We start from the raw sequence: 17,961 nt of genomic DNA on the forward strand, positions 1-17,961 counted from the left end.
AGGTACTCAAGTTTCCCCCTTAACACAAGACCACACTCATAAGTTAACATTACTTTCTTCATATTCACTGTAAAATGCATATAGCTTAAAATTATAGGATATAAGTCAATCCTTTTCTCCTCTGCTTCCCTCTGCTGAAATTCCCTGTTAGTGTTTTCAAAGCCAATTCAAAATAATTTTTGTTAGTTCACAGGCTTACTTTGATGCCAAAACTAAAAAAGATGCCCTTGCTTATGATTTTAGGTTAGAAATTCTTATAAAAAGCTCTGAATCCTGATTTTAGGAGTAATCCTGCATTTTAAGACTTTTTAGTTCAAAACCACTCGAAAACCTAAGTTCTTGTTTGGAAAGCCATTCATATAATTTACACCTTCCAGTTTGTACAAATACTTAAAAACCTTTTTTTGCTTTTTTCATCGCATTTATTAAATTTTATCACTGACCTGCATAAATTCGAACACGATCTTTCTGTAGGGTGGTCCGTCCAGGTAATAACCATACACATACGAGTACTTGAGGACCCTTCTAGCTTTCAACAGCTTGTGAACAGCCTCTTCCACAAACCTGGTCTCGTCTTTCGCTGTTGCTGTGGTGTAGAAGAAAAACATGATTATCCAGTATTAGGTATGTGCCAACGATGCCAAGCTGCTTATCAAGTCAACAATTAATATGTAAGCCTTAATCATTGACTGTTTATACCTGAACCACTGACTGCCTCAAACTTAAACCATTGACTGCCCCATTCCTAAATCATTGACTGCCTCATACCTAAATCAATGACTGCCCCAATCCTAAATCATTGACTGCCTCATACCTAAATCATTGACTGCCAAAATACTAAATCATTGACTGCCTCAAACATAAATCATTGACTGCCACAATCCTAAATCATCGACTACCTTATACCTAAATCATTGACTCCTAAAATCCTAAATCATCAACTGCCTCATACCTAAATCACCGACTTCCCCATACCTAAATTGTTGACTGCCACAATCGTAAATCATTGACTGCCTCATACCTAAATCATCGACTGCCACAATCCTTAATCATTTACTGCCTCATGCCTAAATCATTGACTGCCTCATACCTAAATCATTGACTGCCTCATACCTAAATCACTGACTGCCTCATACCTAAATCATTGACTGCCTCAGCCAGTTTGAGCATTTTTTCCTTGGCAGTTTTCAGCAGTGGTTCCTCGAGCTTGTAGCTGTTCTCATGGTTCTTGTACCTTGTGTAGTAGTGTACAAACTTGTTCAGCTCCTGCATCTTTGTGTTCTTCGTTTCTGCCTGTAAGGTACATGTATAACACACTGATTTGCCTGTTCTTCTTCGAGGGATTTGACCCACCAATAAGCTAGCTCTATTTATCCATTTATAGAATATGACATCCGTGGACATTTTTAATAAATGTTGCATTATAAAAATTGCCATCAAAGGAGCAGAGAAATTATTTACTTATTCTAACCTTTACAAATTTAAAAATGCATGATTGTTCATGACTAGCGTTTTACCAGGGAAAATTGACAAAAAAAACAATAACAAAATAAGAAAGGTTACAATTTTTCATACAATCTTAACTTGAAGCTCATTATACTTTTTTAATTTTGATATAAACTTTTAGAGTGTTTAACAAGATAATCTTTAAGATAATTATGATGATCTACTTATTATTTTGTTAAAGCTTAAGTAAATTGACTAATAAATGAAAAAATATTCCAAGTGTATTCACTGTTAAACTAAACAACCCACATTTGGCCTTAAAATAATACCCTACCTACGAAATAGACGCCATTCCTACCATTTTTATAGTCAGATGGTATTTTTTTATTTATTTAAAAAAAAGATGTGTTTTTTTTGTGTGTGTGTTTTAATGATTTTATGTAGTTTAAAACCTTTAAAGCTTTATACAGATTATCACTTTAACATCATTCTCAATGATGACTATTACCTTCTTATATTAAACCTAATAAAAAAATAAAAATAAAAAAAGCCTACCTACCCTACCTGTTTTTGAAAAGGATGTAACCCTAACCAAACCATTGTTTTACCTAATTGTATACATTAAATCAATCCAACTTACATCTGTTATGGACAATTTGGTGACTTCTTCCACTTGCTTTGAGACTTCGTATCTGTTACACTTGAAGTATCCACCAGTAGAGGAGTTGTGACGCTTCCATTGGTCTAAACACACCCAGCAAAAGTCGTGTTTACACTGAAATATGGGAAGAAATAGGTCAGATTAAATCCTTTCAACTAGAGCATGCAAATGTCAACTATGTCTGTTTTGTTTTTTGTCAAACAAGGGACATAACTACAACCATTAAAGCCTGAGTTATAGGCCTTACTTTGAATGTGCATAGTGGTTTTGGTAATATGTTTACAAAGTTGAATATCATGAATGCAAAAATACCAAACCCTAGAGCATTTCATGTGGAAACATAACTCAATCTTCTGTATAGAATATTTAAAGCCTGGACAGGACTTTACAAACATAATTTTATTGTTCATATAAAGTCTATTCCATAAAATATTGGTAAACAATTTAAGCAATACAATACCTTGCTACCTCTACATTACATAGGGTAACAGCCCTCAGTTGACAGCTGTTGACTGCTATTGCTCTTGCCTGTACTGAAGGCGTGTATTGGCTGACTTACCTTTGTACATTTCATAGGGTAACTCAGTTGACTGCTATTTCTCTCTCCTGTGCTTTAAGAAGGCAAGTATGGGCTGACTTACCTTGGAACATTTCATATGGTTACATCCCTCATTCTTCTGTATGGGAGATTTACAGTTAGGGCAGGATTTAGAGTTGGTGACAAGCCACAGACAGTTGGCAGCTGTTTCTGTCTCCTGCTCTGTGCCATTTACTGAAATAAAGGGAAAGAAATGCAAATATGAAATAAGGAGTAGAAACATACATATGAAATTAGAATAACGCCAAACACCGGGGGGCACCCTAAAAGGGAAATCCAAAAAGTTTCCCATAACTCAAAAATTTTCCCCAAAACTCCCAAATTTGCTCCATGCAGACAGTTTTTAATCAACCGTACGATCGACCAATAAAAGGACTATAATTTATCTATAATTTATCTACCTTAAGATTAAAATAAAAACTGCCATCTTTTTTGTTTACCATCATTAACTTTCATAATAATAATATGATATTATGCATACATTCATAAAATTAAACATGAAATTGAAGGTGTTTTTGTTTTTTTTAATTTTGACTATTTAAGTTTTTTTTCTCCCAGAATAGCTGGAAAAAACCCTAAAAGTTTATTTACAGCAGGGGCCATGATTACGAACAGTCTCAAGTCCAAGTCTAGACTCAGACTAAAACAACATTTTATTAAATATCAAACTATCATCTTTATTCCATTTAAAAAATTAATGTGAATATTTGTACAATTTTCGTATAGATATCAAATTCATCAAAACTCAGCAAGAAAGATATTTACAATAAAATTAAGTTTTGCAGTTGCCACTTGAGTCTGAACTCAGACTTGAGACTGTTTGTGGTCTCAGGGGAGTTAATAAGGTTAAACATGACATTTAAAAGATAACAGACAAATCTCATCATTAACTAATGAAACTCCCAATGCAATCAAATGGACAGTATATCAATAACCTACATTTTTCTGGTTTGATCTCCGAGATTTCTCCATGCCATTTCTGCAAGTTATCACAGCTACACGGCTCATGGGCTTCCCCCGAACACTCCCTGAAACAAACAACATCCCATGTTTTATCTATATCATAGATACCCCCGAACACTCCCTGAAATAAACAACCTCCCATGTTTTATCTATATCATAGATACCCCGAACACTCCCTGAAACAAACAACATCCCATGTTTTATCTATATCATAGATACCCCCAAACACTCCCTGAAACAAACAACATCCCATGTTTTATCTATATCATAGATACCCCGAACACTCCCTGAAACAAACAACATCCCATGTTTTATCTATATCATAGATACCCCCAAACACTCCCTGAAACAAACAACATCCCATGTTTTATCTATATCATAGATACCCCGAACACTCCCTGAAACAAACAACATCCCATGTTTTATCTATATCATAGATACCCCCGAACACTCCCTGAAACAAACAACCTCCCATGTTTTATCTATATCATAGATACCCCCGAACACTCCCTGAAATAAACAACCTCCCATGTTTTATCTATATCATAGATACCCCCAAACACTCCCTGAAACAAACAACATCCCATGTTTTATCTATATCATAGATACCCCCGAACACTCCCTGAAACAAACAACCTCCCATGTTTTATCTATATCATAGATACCCCCGAACACTCCCTGAAACAAACAACATCCCATGTTTTATCTATATCATAGATACCCCGAACACTCCCTGAAACAAACAACATCCCATGTTTTATCTATGATATTCTCAATTTGCAAGGTCCAAGATTAATATGTAGTTGATATACTTCTGATATTCTATAAGAGGCCCAGCAAGAATTCAGGGTCTCACTAATGTCCCCCATATAACCCTAGCAGAGTGAGGTAAATATCATCTTTGTAAGTAGCCAGTATTTATACAGGGGAAACTCAATGAAAGGAAACAGATAACATTAATTACCCACTTCTACAAACAGAAGTAGTCATCACTCCCACAATCAACCGCCAGTAATGATTCATCAGATAACGTGATCTTTCCCACAGTTGACCGCCTGTGATGTGTCAACAGGTATTGATGGGTCTGCACTTAATTTAATCATCCAAAATTTCCTTACCAACAAAAGTGGTGACCGCTCCCACAGTCGACCGCCCGTGAGTTGTCAGCAGGTATCTGTGAGTGTCGGGGCGAGGTCACACTCTGGGCTCCTTCTACAACCTCTGGAAACCTCACCGCCCGTCCGCAACCCGGAAACGGACACCACTTTATGTTGGGGTTGCTGTCCACAAATGCCTGCAAATACAGTAAGACATGAGTTATATTGACTCACTTTTGACTAAGTCTCATAAAAAACCAAATCTTCATTTTGTTCTAAAAATGCTGTTATAGGAGAAAAGATGCTAAGAATTGTTTTTAATATCAGTTTTTCAATCAATAGACAAAGTTTGTTAAATAACAGGGTTTCCGCAAGGCCTTTATGGCTTGTCGGGCCCGACATGCCTTCCGCTGGCAAGGCTAATTACCGACACACGTTAATTATGCCGACATGCTTTAATCCGCGCAGCGACAAGCCTTATGAAAACAATCATCAGTTTTGACAGTACACAATTTCGCTGCGATTGCAACGGTTGCAACGGTTGACTGACAGCCAGAAGCATTTGTATCAGCCATTCAGGATCGACGACAGCATGAAGACGTGTCGGTGAGGATCGACGGTGCAATTAACCAAACTCCTATTCTTTATCAAAATGAGAATGTGTGAAAAACACCACTGTCGTAATTGCGACCTTCATCTCTATAATCACCTATGAATGCATTTAGTAAACAATAAGTGTTAATTGACTTTGGCAACATAAATTATGTGTCGTTTTATTTTGTTTATTGATCCCGAATCCGTTTATTTAGCCGACACGGCTTTATAATTATTAGCTGTTGCAGCTTTAAAGCCACCCATGAGCAGTCGCTTTACTCCGGGCTCCAGCATGCAGAAAGCGTGTTTTACACATTTTGCTGTGACGTTAACGGTGTCAATATAAATAATACCCGCATTAAACGAAACACGAGTCGATCAATACCGTCGATATTGTATTGTCGGAATACTTAAGAACCAATAATAAATGAAGAGTAACAATTAAACCTTTTCGCAAATATTTTTAATGTTAATCGGACTTTAGTTGGTTATTCTAAATCATAGGAACATAACTGTAAACGTGTTTAAAATGCAGGAAATTGCACCATTTTGATTACGAAAATAAAAAAAAAATCAATGTCAGGAGGGGACACCCCTCCCAAACACTCCCCTCCCGACATGCCTTAAGAATCCCTGGCGGAAACCCTGAAATAATGTTTTATTATAGATATTTGAAAAAATTAAGATTTCAAATTTTTTCTGAGCTCGATTCTCAAACTCAGACTCAAGGCATTAGGGAATATGGACCCTTGTGAGGGAATATGGACCCTTGTGAGGGAATATGGACCCTTGTGATTTACTGAAAATTACTACATGAGTATACAGTATTTTTCCCCAACAATTTGGGGATGGAGTAAAATCAAGTAAATGGAAGTTTTTTGCCTAATTGAAAAAAGGTACATAAATGTGTAACACTTCATATATATTGAGCAATTGGGACCTGAACATGGGTAAAATAAGAAATTTGATGACCAATAAAAACATAGTCCAATGGCAATAACCTTTTTTTAATCATCTTACTTTTTCAAAATTTAAAATCGGACCACCTTAATTAATCATCAGAACAACACTAGGAGTTACTGAACCCATTGATAATTGATTATGGGTAAATTGATTTATTTCTGAGATATAATATCACGTGCGATAAAGTCTTGGACAATTAACAAAACAAAGCCTCCCTTACCTTAATGTCAAACTGCAGGTATCTCCTGGCCATATCCCGAGACACAACATTCTCAATAAACTCCACAGGGACCAGGATGTTACAGCCGTACCCTGGACAGGTTATGTCATGTACACCACCTTCCTTTATCTTTACATTCAAGTACCTGAGGACAGTGAAAATGTGATAATACAAGACAGGGAAGATAGTAACTGGACATTCTCAATAAACTCCACAGGGACCAGGATGTTACAGCTGTACCCTGGACAGGTTATGTCATGTACACCACCCTCCTTTATCTTTACATTCAGGTACCTGTGGACAGTAAGGATGTGACAATAAAAGGCAGGAATGAAATTTACAAGGCAGTCACAATTAACTCCACAAGGGCTAGGAAGTTACAGCCGTACCCCAGGCATGTAAATGGTGTACCCTGCCTTTATTTGGGAAATGAAGATGTGACAATAAAAGGCAGGAATGACAATAACATGGTATTCGCAATAAACTTCACAGGGGCTAGGATATCCCAGCCGTTCCCCAGGCATGTTATGTCATGTACATCGCCCTCCTTGAACTTCAGATTCAAGTACCTGTGTGACAGTGGAGATGGAATGAAAGTAATGTGGTATAATTTGCAATAAACTCCACAGGCGCTAGGATTTTCCTGCCTTACCCTAAGCATGACATCTCTTCTTTTATATGACATTGCATTTCCAGATGCAGTGGGTGGAGGGGAGAATAATATGATGATAATTCTAAAATAACCAGTTGTACATTCACATTGAACTCAGGAAATTACCACCTGTCTCGTAAACCCTCCTTCATGTTCAGTTCAAGTACCTTTTGACAGATGTACAGCCAATTGTATAAAACTGGTTAAGTCTTCGGTTTGGTTAACGTCGGCCAAAATATCCATTGATTGGTTAATATTTATCCAAAAATTTACCTTAACCCATCAAATACCGGGTAATTTAAATGTGCTAAAACCAGCCTAAAGATAACCTGTAGACAACTTTTATTTCTATTTAATTTCATTAAAATAAACATGACGCTGGATATAATTCAACCATTCAATTGATCAATGAATGGATTAGAATATACACATGACTGTAATCCAATGGATCATGCTGGCCACTTCCGACATACAACCTGTGTCATGTAAATAGGACAATAAAAAGAAAGTTTGAAGCTGTAGACACATATAGATGTTAATAATAGTACACTTACCCTTCCCAGCAGTGCTTACAGAACTGGTGACAGATCATATGGACAGGCTCCTGGTTTTGCTGGAATGTCTGGGTACAGATGTCGCACTGAAATTGCATCAAATGTTCATTACAGACTTGGCAGTACAAGGGGACATGGCCTCACAGTACAAGGGGAAACACTCTCACAGTACAAGGAGAAACACCCTCACAGTACAAGGAGAAACACCCTCACAGTACAAAGGAATACCATGTAACCTTGACAGTTTAAGGGGACATACCCACAGTTTTCAAGCAGCAAAATACGCCCCCACCCCACAGTACAATGGAACATAACCCCAAGCAGTCTTATTTTGGAGTAACATGAGGCAATGTCTTTATTTTTGCCACTCACACCCCTCAATAAGTCCAGGGGTGTAGAAATGGGGAGGAAGCTGGTAAAATAAACCAATTACTTTATCATTTTTACCCGACAATTTTCCCCGCATTAACAAAAAATAAAATCTGTTATTTTTTTGTCATGTTTTTATGTTTACATCCGTTTAAAACCCTGATTGTTGGTATTGTTTATTTTGGTTTCCCCGCGTTCCGACTTCAATATAGCATTAGCTCGAAACGAGACGACATTAGTTGCATCCCCCTCTGGGATGTTTTCAAGTACAAGGTCTGGGTTTCCTAGCGTTCCGAATACAATAACATTAGCTCAATACATGACCTTATTAGTCGCATCCCCCTCTGGGGATGTTTTGAAGTTAATGATTTGCGAAGCAATAGTGGGTGAAAAAAGAATATATTTTTTCCAGACACCAAAAAGCGTAGTAAGTTTGCAACATGAGCATGTCTGGCTCTGTTAGTCCTATTACTATTTACACAATACCCGGGTGTAAACAAAATGAAACAAGCCTGCGGTGATGTCATTGCTAAAAATAATCCATTATTTTGATGAATTTAAATTTTGTACGCTTAAACGTCACAAAGTGTCCAGATATTTCTTTTGGTTGTTAAATCGGAATAAGTTAGTGGCTGAAAGTATATGATTGGTAGAAAAGAAATTACATATACTATTAGGAGGGAATTGCTAGCAAATGGCAAGGCATGTGGTCTGGAATGTTATAATATTATTCTGAATCTGAATTTGACAGTAATTTGGTTTATTAGTAAGCCCTCACTGCTGGGTAGGGGGAGGGGGGGGGGGTAGTACTCAGATTCAGTAACATATTCAAGTACAATTATGATAAGGTTCCCTGTTACAAAATAAACATGCACCAGAAGACTAGAAATTTTGGTTAAAAAAGGCTTAAATTCATCCCACAAGGTGCGTTGTCCCCTTGACCCTAACTGGGGGGAGACACCCAGACCCTCCCCCCCCCGCCTATTTTTGGGATATTCCCTGCTACTTAAATTAATTTCTACACCCCTGAAGTCTTAATGGGTGTTTTTTGAATCAAGGGAATACTATTATTTTTACCATGCATACAGTGTTTGAGGACCAGTATTGGTTTTTACTGAGAAAATATGACTGTGTTTAGCTTCATCAACAGCAAAAAACTGATGTCATCTCAGGCACAAAAGACAGGGTCTTCAACAGGCCTTTATGGCTTGTCTGGCCCGACATGCCTTCCGCTGGCAAGACTAATTACCGACACGCGTTAATTATGCCGACTGCGATTGCAACGGTTGACTGACAGCCAGAAGGCGTGTTGGGACTATTACAGCATTTGTAACAGTGTAATGATTGCCACAGTACTTCAGGGGCAGTAACTCACCTCAGCCAGTGAACTATGGGCCTGGGGAATTGTTGGTGAGCTTAATGACTCAGCAACTATTGGAGTTTCACTGAAGAGATTAGCAGGGGCAGTAACTCCGCTCTTCTCACAACAGGCCACTGGGTTGGACATCCAGGCATCAAGCAGCATTTCTCGTGACCATTCTGAAAGATACATGTACATACTGGTCATGTGTATATTATTGTTAGTCTTACTCTTTACTTTTAAAGAAGCACTCTTACTCCCAAATAAGTTTTACCACAACTAATAGAATTGTTTTAATATACCAAAAAGAATGAATAAATGTTGAAATCAATGGTTTTTATGAAGAATACAGAGTCAAATATGAAAGAAAGGTTCAGAAAACACGGTATTTCTACCTTTTTAGACAAAAGTAGATCGCATAAAATCTTTTAGCACTCACAAATCATTTCATATTTTTGCGTATTTAGCTATTAAATAAATAGTTACAATCTTGTTATGAGTAATTAATATTTTCCATAAATGCATTATTCAGGAAGTATATAAAGGTCTATCACTTAAAATGTATGTTTGTTTTACATGTGTATTTATTGATTTTTAATAAGAGCGTAACTTTAAAATAAACGAACAAAAACTTGTGTAAAATAAGACATTAAAGCACGAGACAGAAAAACAAAGTATCACAATGACATGGCATAATTCATGAATTATTTGGGCTTAAACAAGTCAGCCCAATTGTGAAGAAAGATGTAAGCTTAAATAAATCACCAGCAATTTTAGCAATTTTATTTTACTCATCAAAATTAAGATTTCTTCCATGAGATTGTCATAATGACCCCTCCTTCACATCTGTCATGCTTTTATCTTTTGGTTAAACAATATGCGTCTTTGGTCAAACAATAGGCAACAAAATCATACAACATACAATGGTTCCTAAGCACCTGGTTCCTAAGCACCTGGTTCCTAAGCACCTGGTTCCTAAGCACCTGGTTCCTAAGCACCTTGTTCCTAAGCACCTGGTTCCTAAGCAACGCCTCAGCAGTGCACAGTGGTACACCTAGCAAACCAATCTTACAACATACCATGGTTCCTGAGCAGTGCCTCGGTAGTACAGAGTGGTAAACCAAACAAGCCAATCTTACAACATAACATTACAACATAACATGGTTACTGAGCAGTGCCTCGGCAGTACAGTGGTTAACCAAGCAAGCCAATCTTACAACATACCATGGTTCCTAAGCAGTGCCTCGACAGTGAACAGTGGTATACTGAGCAAGCCAATCTTACAACATAACATTACAACATAACATCATTCCTGAGCAGTGCCTCGGCAGGACAGTGGTTAACCAAGCAAGCCAATCTTACAACATACCATGGTTCCTAAGCAGCGCCTCGGCAGTGAACAGTGGTATACTGAGCAAGCCAATCTTACAACATACCATGGTTCCTGAGCAGTGCCTGGACAGTGAACAGTGGTAAACCAAGAAAGCCAATCTTACAACATACCATGGTTCCTGAGCAATGCCTCGGCTGTGAACAGTGGTTAACCAAGCAAGTCAATCTTACAACATACCATGGTTCCTGAGCAATGCCTCGGCTGTAAACAGTGGTTAACCAAGCAAGCCATTCTTACAACATACCATGGTTCCTAAGCAGCGCCTCGGCAGTGAACAGTGGTATACTGAGCAAGCCAATCTTACAACATACCATGGTTCCTGAGCAGTGCCTGGACAGTGAACAGTGGTAAACCAAGAAAGCCAATCTTACAACATACCATGGTTCCTGAGCAATGCCTCGGCTGTGAACAGTGTTAACTAAGCAAGCCAATCTTACAACATACCATGGTTCCTGAGCAATGCCTCGGCTGTGAACAGTGGTTAACCAAGCAAGCCAATCTTACAACATACCATGGTTCCTGAGCAATGCCTCGGCTGTAAACAGTGGTTAACCAAGCAAGCCAATCTTACAACATACCATGGTTCCTAAGTAGTGTCTCGACAGTGAACAGTGGTAAACCAAGCAAGCCAATCTTACAACATACCATGGTTCCTAAGCAGTGCCTCAGTGGTAAACCAAGCAAGTCAATCGTTCAACATACCATGGTTCCTGAGCAGCGCCTCGGCAGTGAACAGTGGTATACTGAGCATGTCGGCAGTCTCTACCAGTAACTGATCCTTAGCTTCTTGAAGATCTTGGGCCCTAAGTCCGCTGTATTCTTCAGAATCTATCTCAGGGGCTGCTTCATCTATCTCTCCACCAGTGTCATCATTCTGCAAAATAAAGTCCAAATTAAGCTGAGAGGGATACTTTATTATCACACACATATACATGTCATAAGGTGAATTTTTAAAGGTCAGGGAGCTGTTTCAAGAAAGGATTTTAGAAGTAAACCTTACGTTGATTAAGCATGTTCACCATAAGTGTTCTCACGATCTTTTTTATTGAAACACAGCTAACACCAAAAATGAGGTTATGCCTGGAAAATTTGCAAACGTAAGTCTTGAGCCCTTGACCTTGAAACAGCCCCCATGGGTCCATGATTTATTGCATGCCCCTTAAAACATATGAAGGATGCTTCCTCTTTTGCTTTACCAGTGTCATCAGTCCTTTGAAGGGAGATCTAAGATTATGTAGTAATATGATGACTATGAAATGGTACAGAGGGCACAGTTATCAATCCATATCAATACTTTATTCCTACGAAATTGAGGGTCTGCTTCAGTCATTTCTAAACCAGAGTGACTCGCTAGTGCACCACCAACACCAAAACATAGGTAAAAATATCATTCTATCTCTATTTCCATGATTTCCATGAGCATTTACTTATAAAGTTTGTTTCAATTTCCTTCACAACGCAATACTTAAGAATATTTTAATGATAAAAAGGTCTCTATACAAACTACTCACAGAAAAGACCATCTTGGACTCTAAATAGAGGGCAATGTCGTTAAAGCCGGCCCCCTCAGCACTGTCACAAGGTGTGTGATTATCCTGGTTTTCCGTGAACAGTGGGCTACTGTGGTTCACCAATGTCTCCACACACTGCTTCAGACCAGACTGGGCAGCATAGTGGAGGGCCGTATTGTTTTCCTGAATAAATAATGTACATGAACAGAATGTTTCAGTTTGCAACCATTTTGATGCTCACTTGTAAAATTAGTGTGAGATATTTTAAATATTAACAAATAACTATGTGATATTTTAAACATAGAAAAATAGCGAATAAGTGTGTGATATTTTTTAATATTAAAGAAATTAGCGTGTGATAGTTTAAATATAAAACAAATGAATGTTTTACATAATTGTCTTATACTGAAGTTAACATTTTATCATGAACATATTTTAACGTATGCATTCTCAATGATTACAAGCTCACTTTCGCTCATTATCCACAGATATAATAGAAACACACTATAGCTCAACCAGTTAAACCCTACTTCACCAGCAGTTTACATTTAACCTGCTTCTACATGCAGTTTTAGCTAATTTAAAAGATTTATGGAAGGGTGCTGAACACAGTCCTTTTTTTCATAGCACCCTTCTACCCTCATGGAGACCAACATGTGCACCCTTCTACCCTCATGGAGACCAACATGTGCACCCTTCGGCCCTCATGGAGACCAACATGGGCATCCTTCTACCCTCATGCAGACCAACATGTGAACCCTTCTACCCTCATGGAGACCAACATGTGCACCCTTCGGCCCTCATGGAGACCAACATGTGAACCCTTCGGCCCTCATGGAGACCAACATGTGCACCCTTCTACCCTCATGGAGACCAACATGTGAACCCTTCTACCCTCATGGAGACCAACATGTGCACCCTTCTACCCTCATGGAGACCAACATGTGAACCCTTCTACCCTCATGGAGACCAACATGTGCACCCTTCTGCCCTCATGGAGACCAACATGTGCACCCTTCTACCCTCATGGAGACCAACATGTGCACCCTTCTACCCTCATGGAGACCAACATGTGCACCCTTCTACCCTCATGGAGACCAACATGTGAACTCTTCTACCCTCATGGAGACCAACATGTGCACCCTTCGGCCATCATGGAGACCAACATGTGAACCCTTCTACCCTCATGGAGACCAACATGTGAACCCTTCGGCCCTCATGGAGACCAACATGTGAACCCTTCTACCCTCATGGAGACCAACATGTGAACCCTTCTACCCTCATGGAGACCAACATGTGAACCCTTCGGCCCTCATGGAGACCAACATGTGAACCCTTCTACCCTCATGGAGACCAACATGTGCACCCTTCGGCCCTCATGGAGGCCAACATGTGCACCCTTCGGCCCTCATGGAGACCAACATGGGCATCCTTATGCCCTCATGGAGACCAACATGTGCACCCTTCTGCCCTCATAGACTTCAATACTAAAGACTGTCAAATATTTCAATTGTTTTGAAATAAACTCATAATATGACTATAAATACTCACAAAATTTACATATTTGGCAGTGGACCAAATATTTCTTCAATTTAATACAATTCGTAACACTTTTGGTCAAATTCAAAATTTTCCACTTCTTTACAGCCCGAATCAGTGTACCCTTTTCTCTCTTACCAAACTGTCCCTCTTTTGCAGCACCCTGTCATTTTCTAAACCTGGCTTAAACCCTATGGCATGTCCAGATTTTCTGCGTAAGGTAAAACCCTGTTCTTATATTCATGACAACTGCATCTATGACACTCATACCTCGTCTAGCGCAGCTAAATCCACCTTCTCAATCTCTCCATCCTTCAGCTCCGCCCCTTTCCACTGCAGTATCATAGTGAGGCACTCGAGACGCCTTCGTTGTACGGGGTAATACTGGGGGTGCTTCTCCATACACACACAGTGTAGCGCAGTCTCCTTGCGACCGTTTGTCTTATTTGGGTTGCCTCCGTGCTCATACAAGAAAATCCTGCAAAGTAAACCAAGTTGATCAAGTTGAACAAAAAAATCATCTTATTATACAAAAATAATTGTTTTGAATTTTTCAAAATCATACCTCTGCGTCGTTAAAGGGGCTGTACTCCATATGATAAAATAGCGAAAAAAATTGTCGAAAACTGACATAAACTTGGCATCGATGTGTACAATGCATTTAAACTTACTAACTGAAGTACCACATACTTTACAATTTATCTAAGTTTAGCAGTTATTTCATATTTTTCCATTAACATAGATCACTGGGTATGTCTACCTAGTAGAAATCATTCCTTTTGCATGATTGGCTAGTCGGTGTTATCACGTGATATTACCAAGGTAGGTGTATAGCTTAATTATGTCAACCGATTAGAGTAAGCTATCGTAGCTCAGTGGATATGACGCTGGACTGCAATTTTGGCGACACAGGTTTGAACTCAGGTCTCCAACACAATTTATTTTTTTCCTTTTTTGTACTTTTTTTACAATTATGATATCAAAGCGTAACACATTCTATTAGATAATTGTCCTGAGATTCGCTACAGAAAAAAACTTTTTTTGGTGCCAAACTGGTGTACAGTCCCTTTATAAAAATAAGTTGTGATTCAATAATCATTGTTTTCCATGTTTCCATAGTTGTATCTTATTCATACAAGAAACTCCTGAAAATACACCAAGATTTAATACAATAATGATTGCTTTCAACAATGTCATTGTTTTTAACCTCTTTATCCAAGCAGATATTGGCCTTATGAAAACAATTCAGCATAATAATTATTACATGAACGATGCGATTTGGGAGTAGGTACCAGATTAGATGCACAACTCAGTCATTTTAAAATGTTCTACTTTCAGTTTCATTTGTAAAATAATTGATATTTTCAAACCAATGTGTACAACTGTCAGTCCGATCAGTATCTGTCAAGTGACAATGCTGTTTACTAATCACACTAATAATTAATACTGTGAAATCATTAATGTTCATGGGGCATTAATGTTCGTGGTTTTCGTGGGTTGGGTGATCCACGAATTCAAGATCCCACGAAATATAAACCCTTTATTCAATTTTTCAATTGCCTTGTTACGTACGTACTCTAATATATAATTTACAGAGGTCGCAGTATACAGTGTTAAAACCTGTCTCACTGTATAACTTACGATCATTATTCTGTTAATATATTATAACTGCCTTTAACAAATAATGCACCAAATCAATTAAATGTGTTTTATGCAGCAAATGACAGTTATAAGCACGTGTTTAAACGTGTGCTGTTAATGAATATCTCCAAGTTTACAAGATGTTCGTGATGAGTGTCTGTACTCGATTTTTTTATTTAATGAAATAATTAATCGATTACTAGTACATTGAAGGTTACTAAGCACCGAATGAGACGCACCTTTTCGGTGTTTTCACAGTTTGCAAAATTCTTAATGGGCATTCAATGGCTTCCCCTATCTGTATTTATGATCAGGGTACATCTTATTTTATTACCTTTATTCCCAATTAAATCGATAAGTGACATGGGTATAATCACTAATTGGCATGTCGTACCACATTAGCGAGTGTCATAAACCGAGTGACATAGAAGACAGAAATCACGGGCCAGCTCGTGGATATTATGCAGACGATCTAGGACGATCGCATCTTCGAATTTTTTTTCAAAAATGAAAATCCACGAATTCAAGTACCCACGAAATTGTTTTTTTTCTGCAAACCACAAACTTTCATGCCCATGAACATTAATGATTTTACAGTAATTGAATTTCATCTGTAAATTGTTTTAAATAAATTTTAACTAGCATGTTAAAATTGATTAATTCAACATTTGGAACTAAGTCCTCTGAACATTGTTGATGGAGCAACAAACTAAACTTTTTAACACAACATCTTTAATCCACCAAGAAAAAAATATGAATAAAAAGTTGGTTATGTTTAACTTGTCAAAAGCAGTAACTGTTTAATTTGACATTGATTCTAGAATACCTTAATTGAAAAAAAAAAACTGTTGAATGTATGTTCCAGTCTAAAACATGATACATGAAATTTATTATAAAAAAATATTAAAAAACCTAAGTAGACTCTTCATCCCATGTCTGGCAGCCAGGTGTAGTGGCGTCTCATGCTGGTAGTTATCACCATAAGAACAGTTGGGGTCCAGGCCCTTCCTCAAGTCACTATGGTTACTGTAAACATTCAGGGCTGCGACTTCATCACCGTTCTGCAGATGCTTACGAAACTTAGAGGAGGAGCTTCCCATATTGAGGTGATGTTGTCAGTCTCTCAAGAAAATCGAAGGTTAACCATGTCCCATCTGAAGTGGGGCAAAAATGTTAAACCTGTTTATAATTTCATTGTTTAACTGTTTGTTCTTTGACATTCAAAGCTTTTGTTTGTGATTTTGTTAGTGTTAGTTGGTGAATGTGTCCATTTCTTTTATATTAAAAGGTGAAGGTGTGTTGAAACATAAACAGCATCACATAGGTAAATCCTATTTGGGTGTTACAAGGCACATAAAATAGGATAAAGTCATATATAAAACTAATGTGATGGTCTTTTATTTTTATCCATATATATATATATTTATACAAATTTATGTCAAGATATAGCTCATGTCGGAAAATCGTTCATTGAGCTAATGTTTATTGTTAAGATACACCAGACTTCAAATAAAGATTCTTGAATCTTGTATTTTTATTTTTTCATCCCATTTAAACTGAGTAACAGAGGTGAAACAAAGTTATGCATTATAAAAAATTATAACCTTAATGGCAATTAAAATTAAGGTGTGGGTGGCTGGAAATTGTTACCCCGATAGCTTAGTCAGTCTGGTGGTGGTAGCTTAGTCAGAGCGCTATGCTCATGTCCCTGCATTAATTGGTATGCACCCGTTCCCTCCTAGGTTAACTTAAATAATTGTACGAGTAAAAATTGTCTTGACTGTGTCGTGGTGTGGCTATTTATAAAATTTCTTTGTTTTGCAAGTTTGTTGACCAAGACAATGAATGAAAGAAAAACCGACAGCTGTGTTGATCTTTCATGTCAATTTGTTTTTTGACATGTAATTTTAAAGGAGAATGAACAAATTAAACATGTGTATTGGTAAATACAGATTTATATATCGCCGTCTTACATGATATCACTTTTTTCTTTTTATCATCTCTTTTTTCCCATTTTGTGTTTTTATTGGTGCATGCCGGGTAAATGTCGGCAACTTCCGCATCCAAAAATTGTTACAGGGGTCGTCTCACAATAAAAGTTAGCTGTCAAATAAATAGCAGATGTTTAAACACCGGCCGCCCGGTACCTATTGGTTAGTATATAATATGATTACTACTGTCTGAATATCTTACTCTGTCGTGTTTAAACATTGTAACGGGTGAGATTTATGTAATTATATAAATGTAAATGCTCTGACCTAAAACCCAAAAGTATGTTTCAGTTATTTGATGCATTTATTGGCTCTGTATATAATTACGCAGTAGAGGTTTGGGGTATACCAAATCCAAAGAGTTAGAATAAATTAAAATAAAATTTTGTGACGCCCTTATTCAAAATCA

General features: G+C 37.7%; 1 protein-coding gene across 1 annotated transcript in view; it reads right to left on the bottom strand.

Moving 5' to 3' along the window:
- LOC128240694 (ankyrin repeat and IBR domain-containing protein 1-like) overlaps positions 1-17,622 on the bottom strand; it is a 29,773-nt gene extending 12,151 nt beyond the window's left edge. The window contains exons 1-14 of the mRNA XM_052957428.1: positions 17,535-17,622; positions 16,474-16,715; positions 14,191-14,398; positions 12,382-12,564; positions 11,573-11,744; positions 9,493-9,656; positions 7,749-7,834; positions 6,543-6,687; positions 4,787-4,962; positions 3,645-3,733; positions 2,749-2,879; positions 2,087-2,221; positions 1,137-1,293; positions 444-586 (exon numbers count right to left, since the gene is read on the bottom strand). Coding sequence (XP_052813388.1) covers positions 444-586; positions 1,137-1,293; positions 2,087-2,221; positions 2,749-2,879; positions 3,645-3,733; positions 4,787-4,962; positions 6,543-6,687; positions 7,749-7,834; positions 9,493-9,656; positions 11,573-11,744; positions 12,382-12,564; positions 14,191-14,398; positions 16,474-16,661 — 1,977 coding nt within the window. The 5' untranslated portion in view covers positions 16,662-16,715; positions 17,535-17,622. The remainder of the gene's footprint in view (positions 1-443; positions 587-1,136; positions 1,294-2,086; positions 2,222-2,748; positions 2,880-3,644; positions 3,734-4,786; positions 4,963-6,542; positions 6,688-7,748; positions 7,835-9,492; positions 9,657-11,572; positions 11,745-12,381; positions 12,565-14,190; positions 14,399-16,473; positions 16,716-17,534) is intronic.
- Positions 17,623-17,961: the final 339 nt, after the last annotated feature.

Source organism: Mya arenaria, chromosome 7 (assembly GCF_026914265.1).
Source record: "Mya arenaria isolate MELC-2E11 chromosome 7, ASM2691426v1".
Lineage (NCBI taxonomy): Eukaryota > Metazoa > Mollusca > Bivalvia > Myida > Myidae > Mya > Mya arenaria.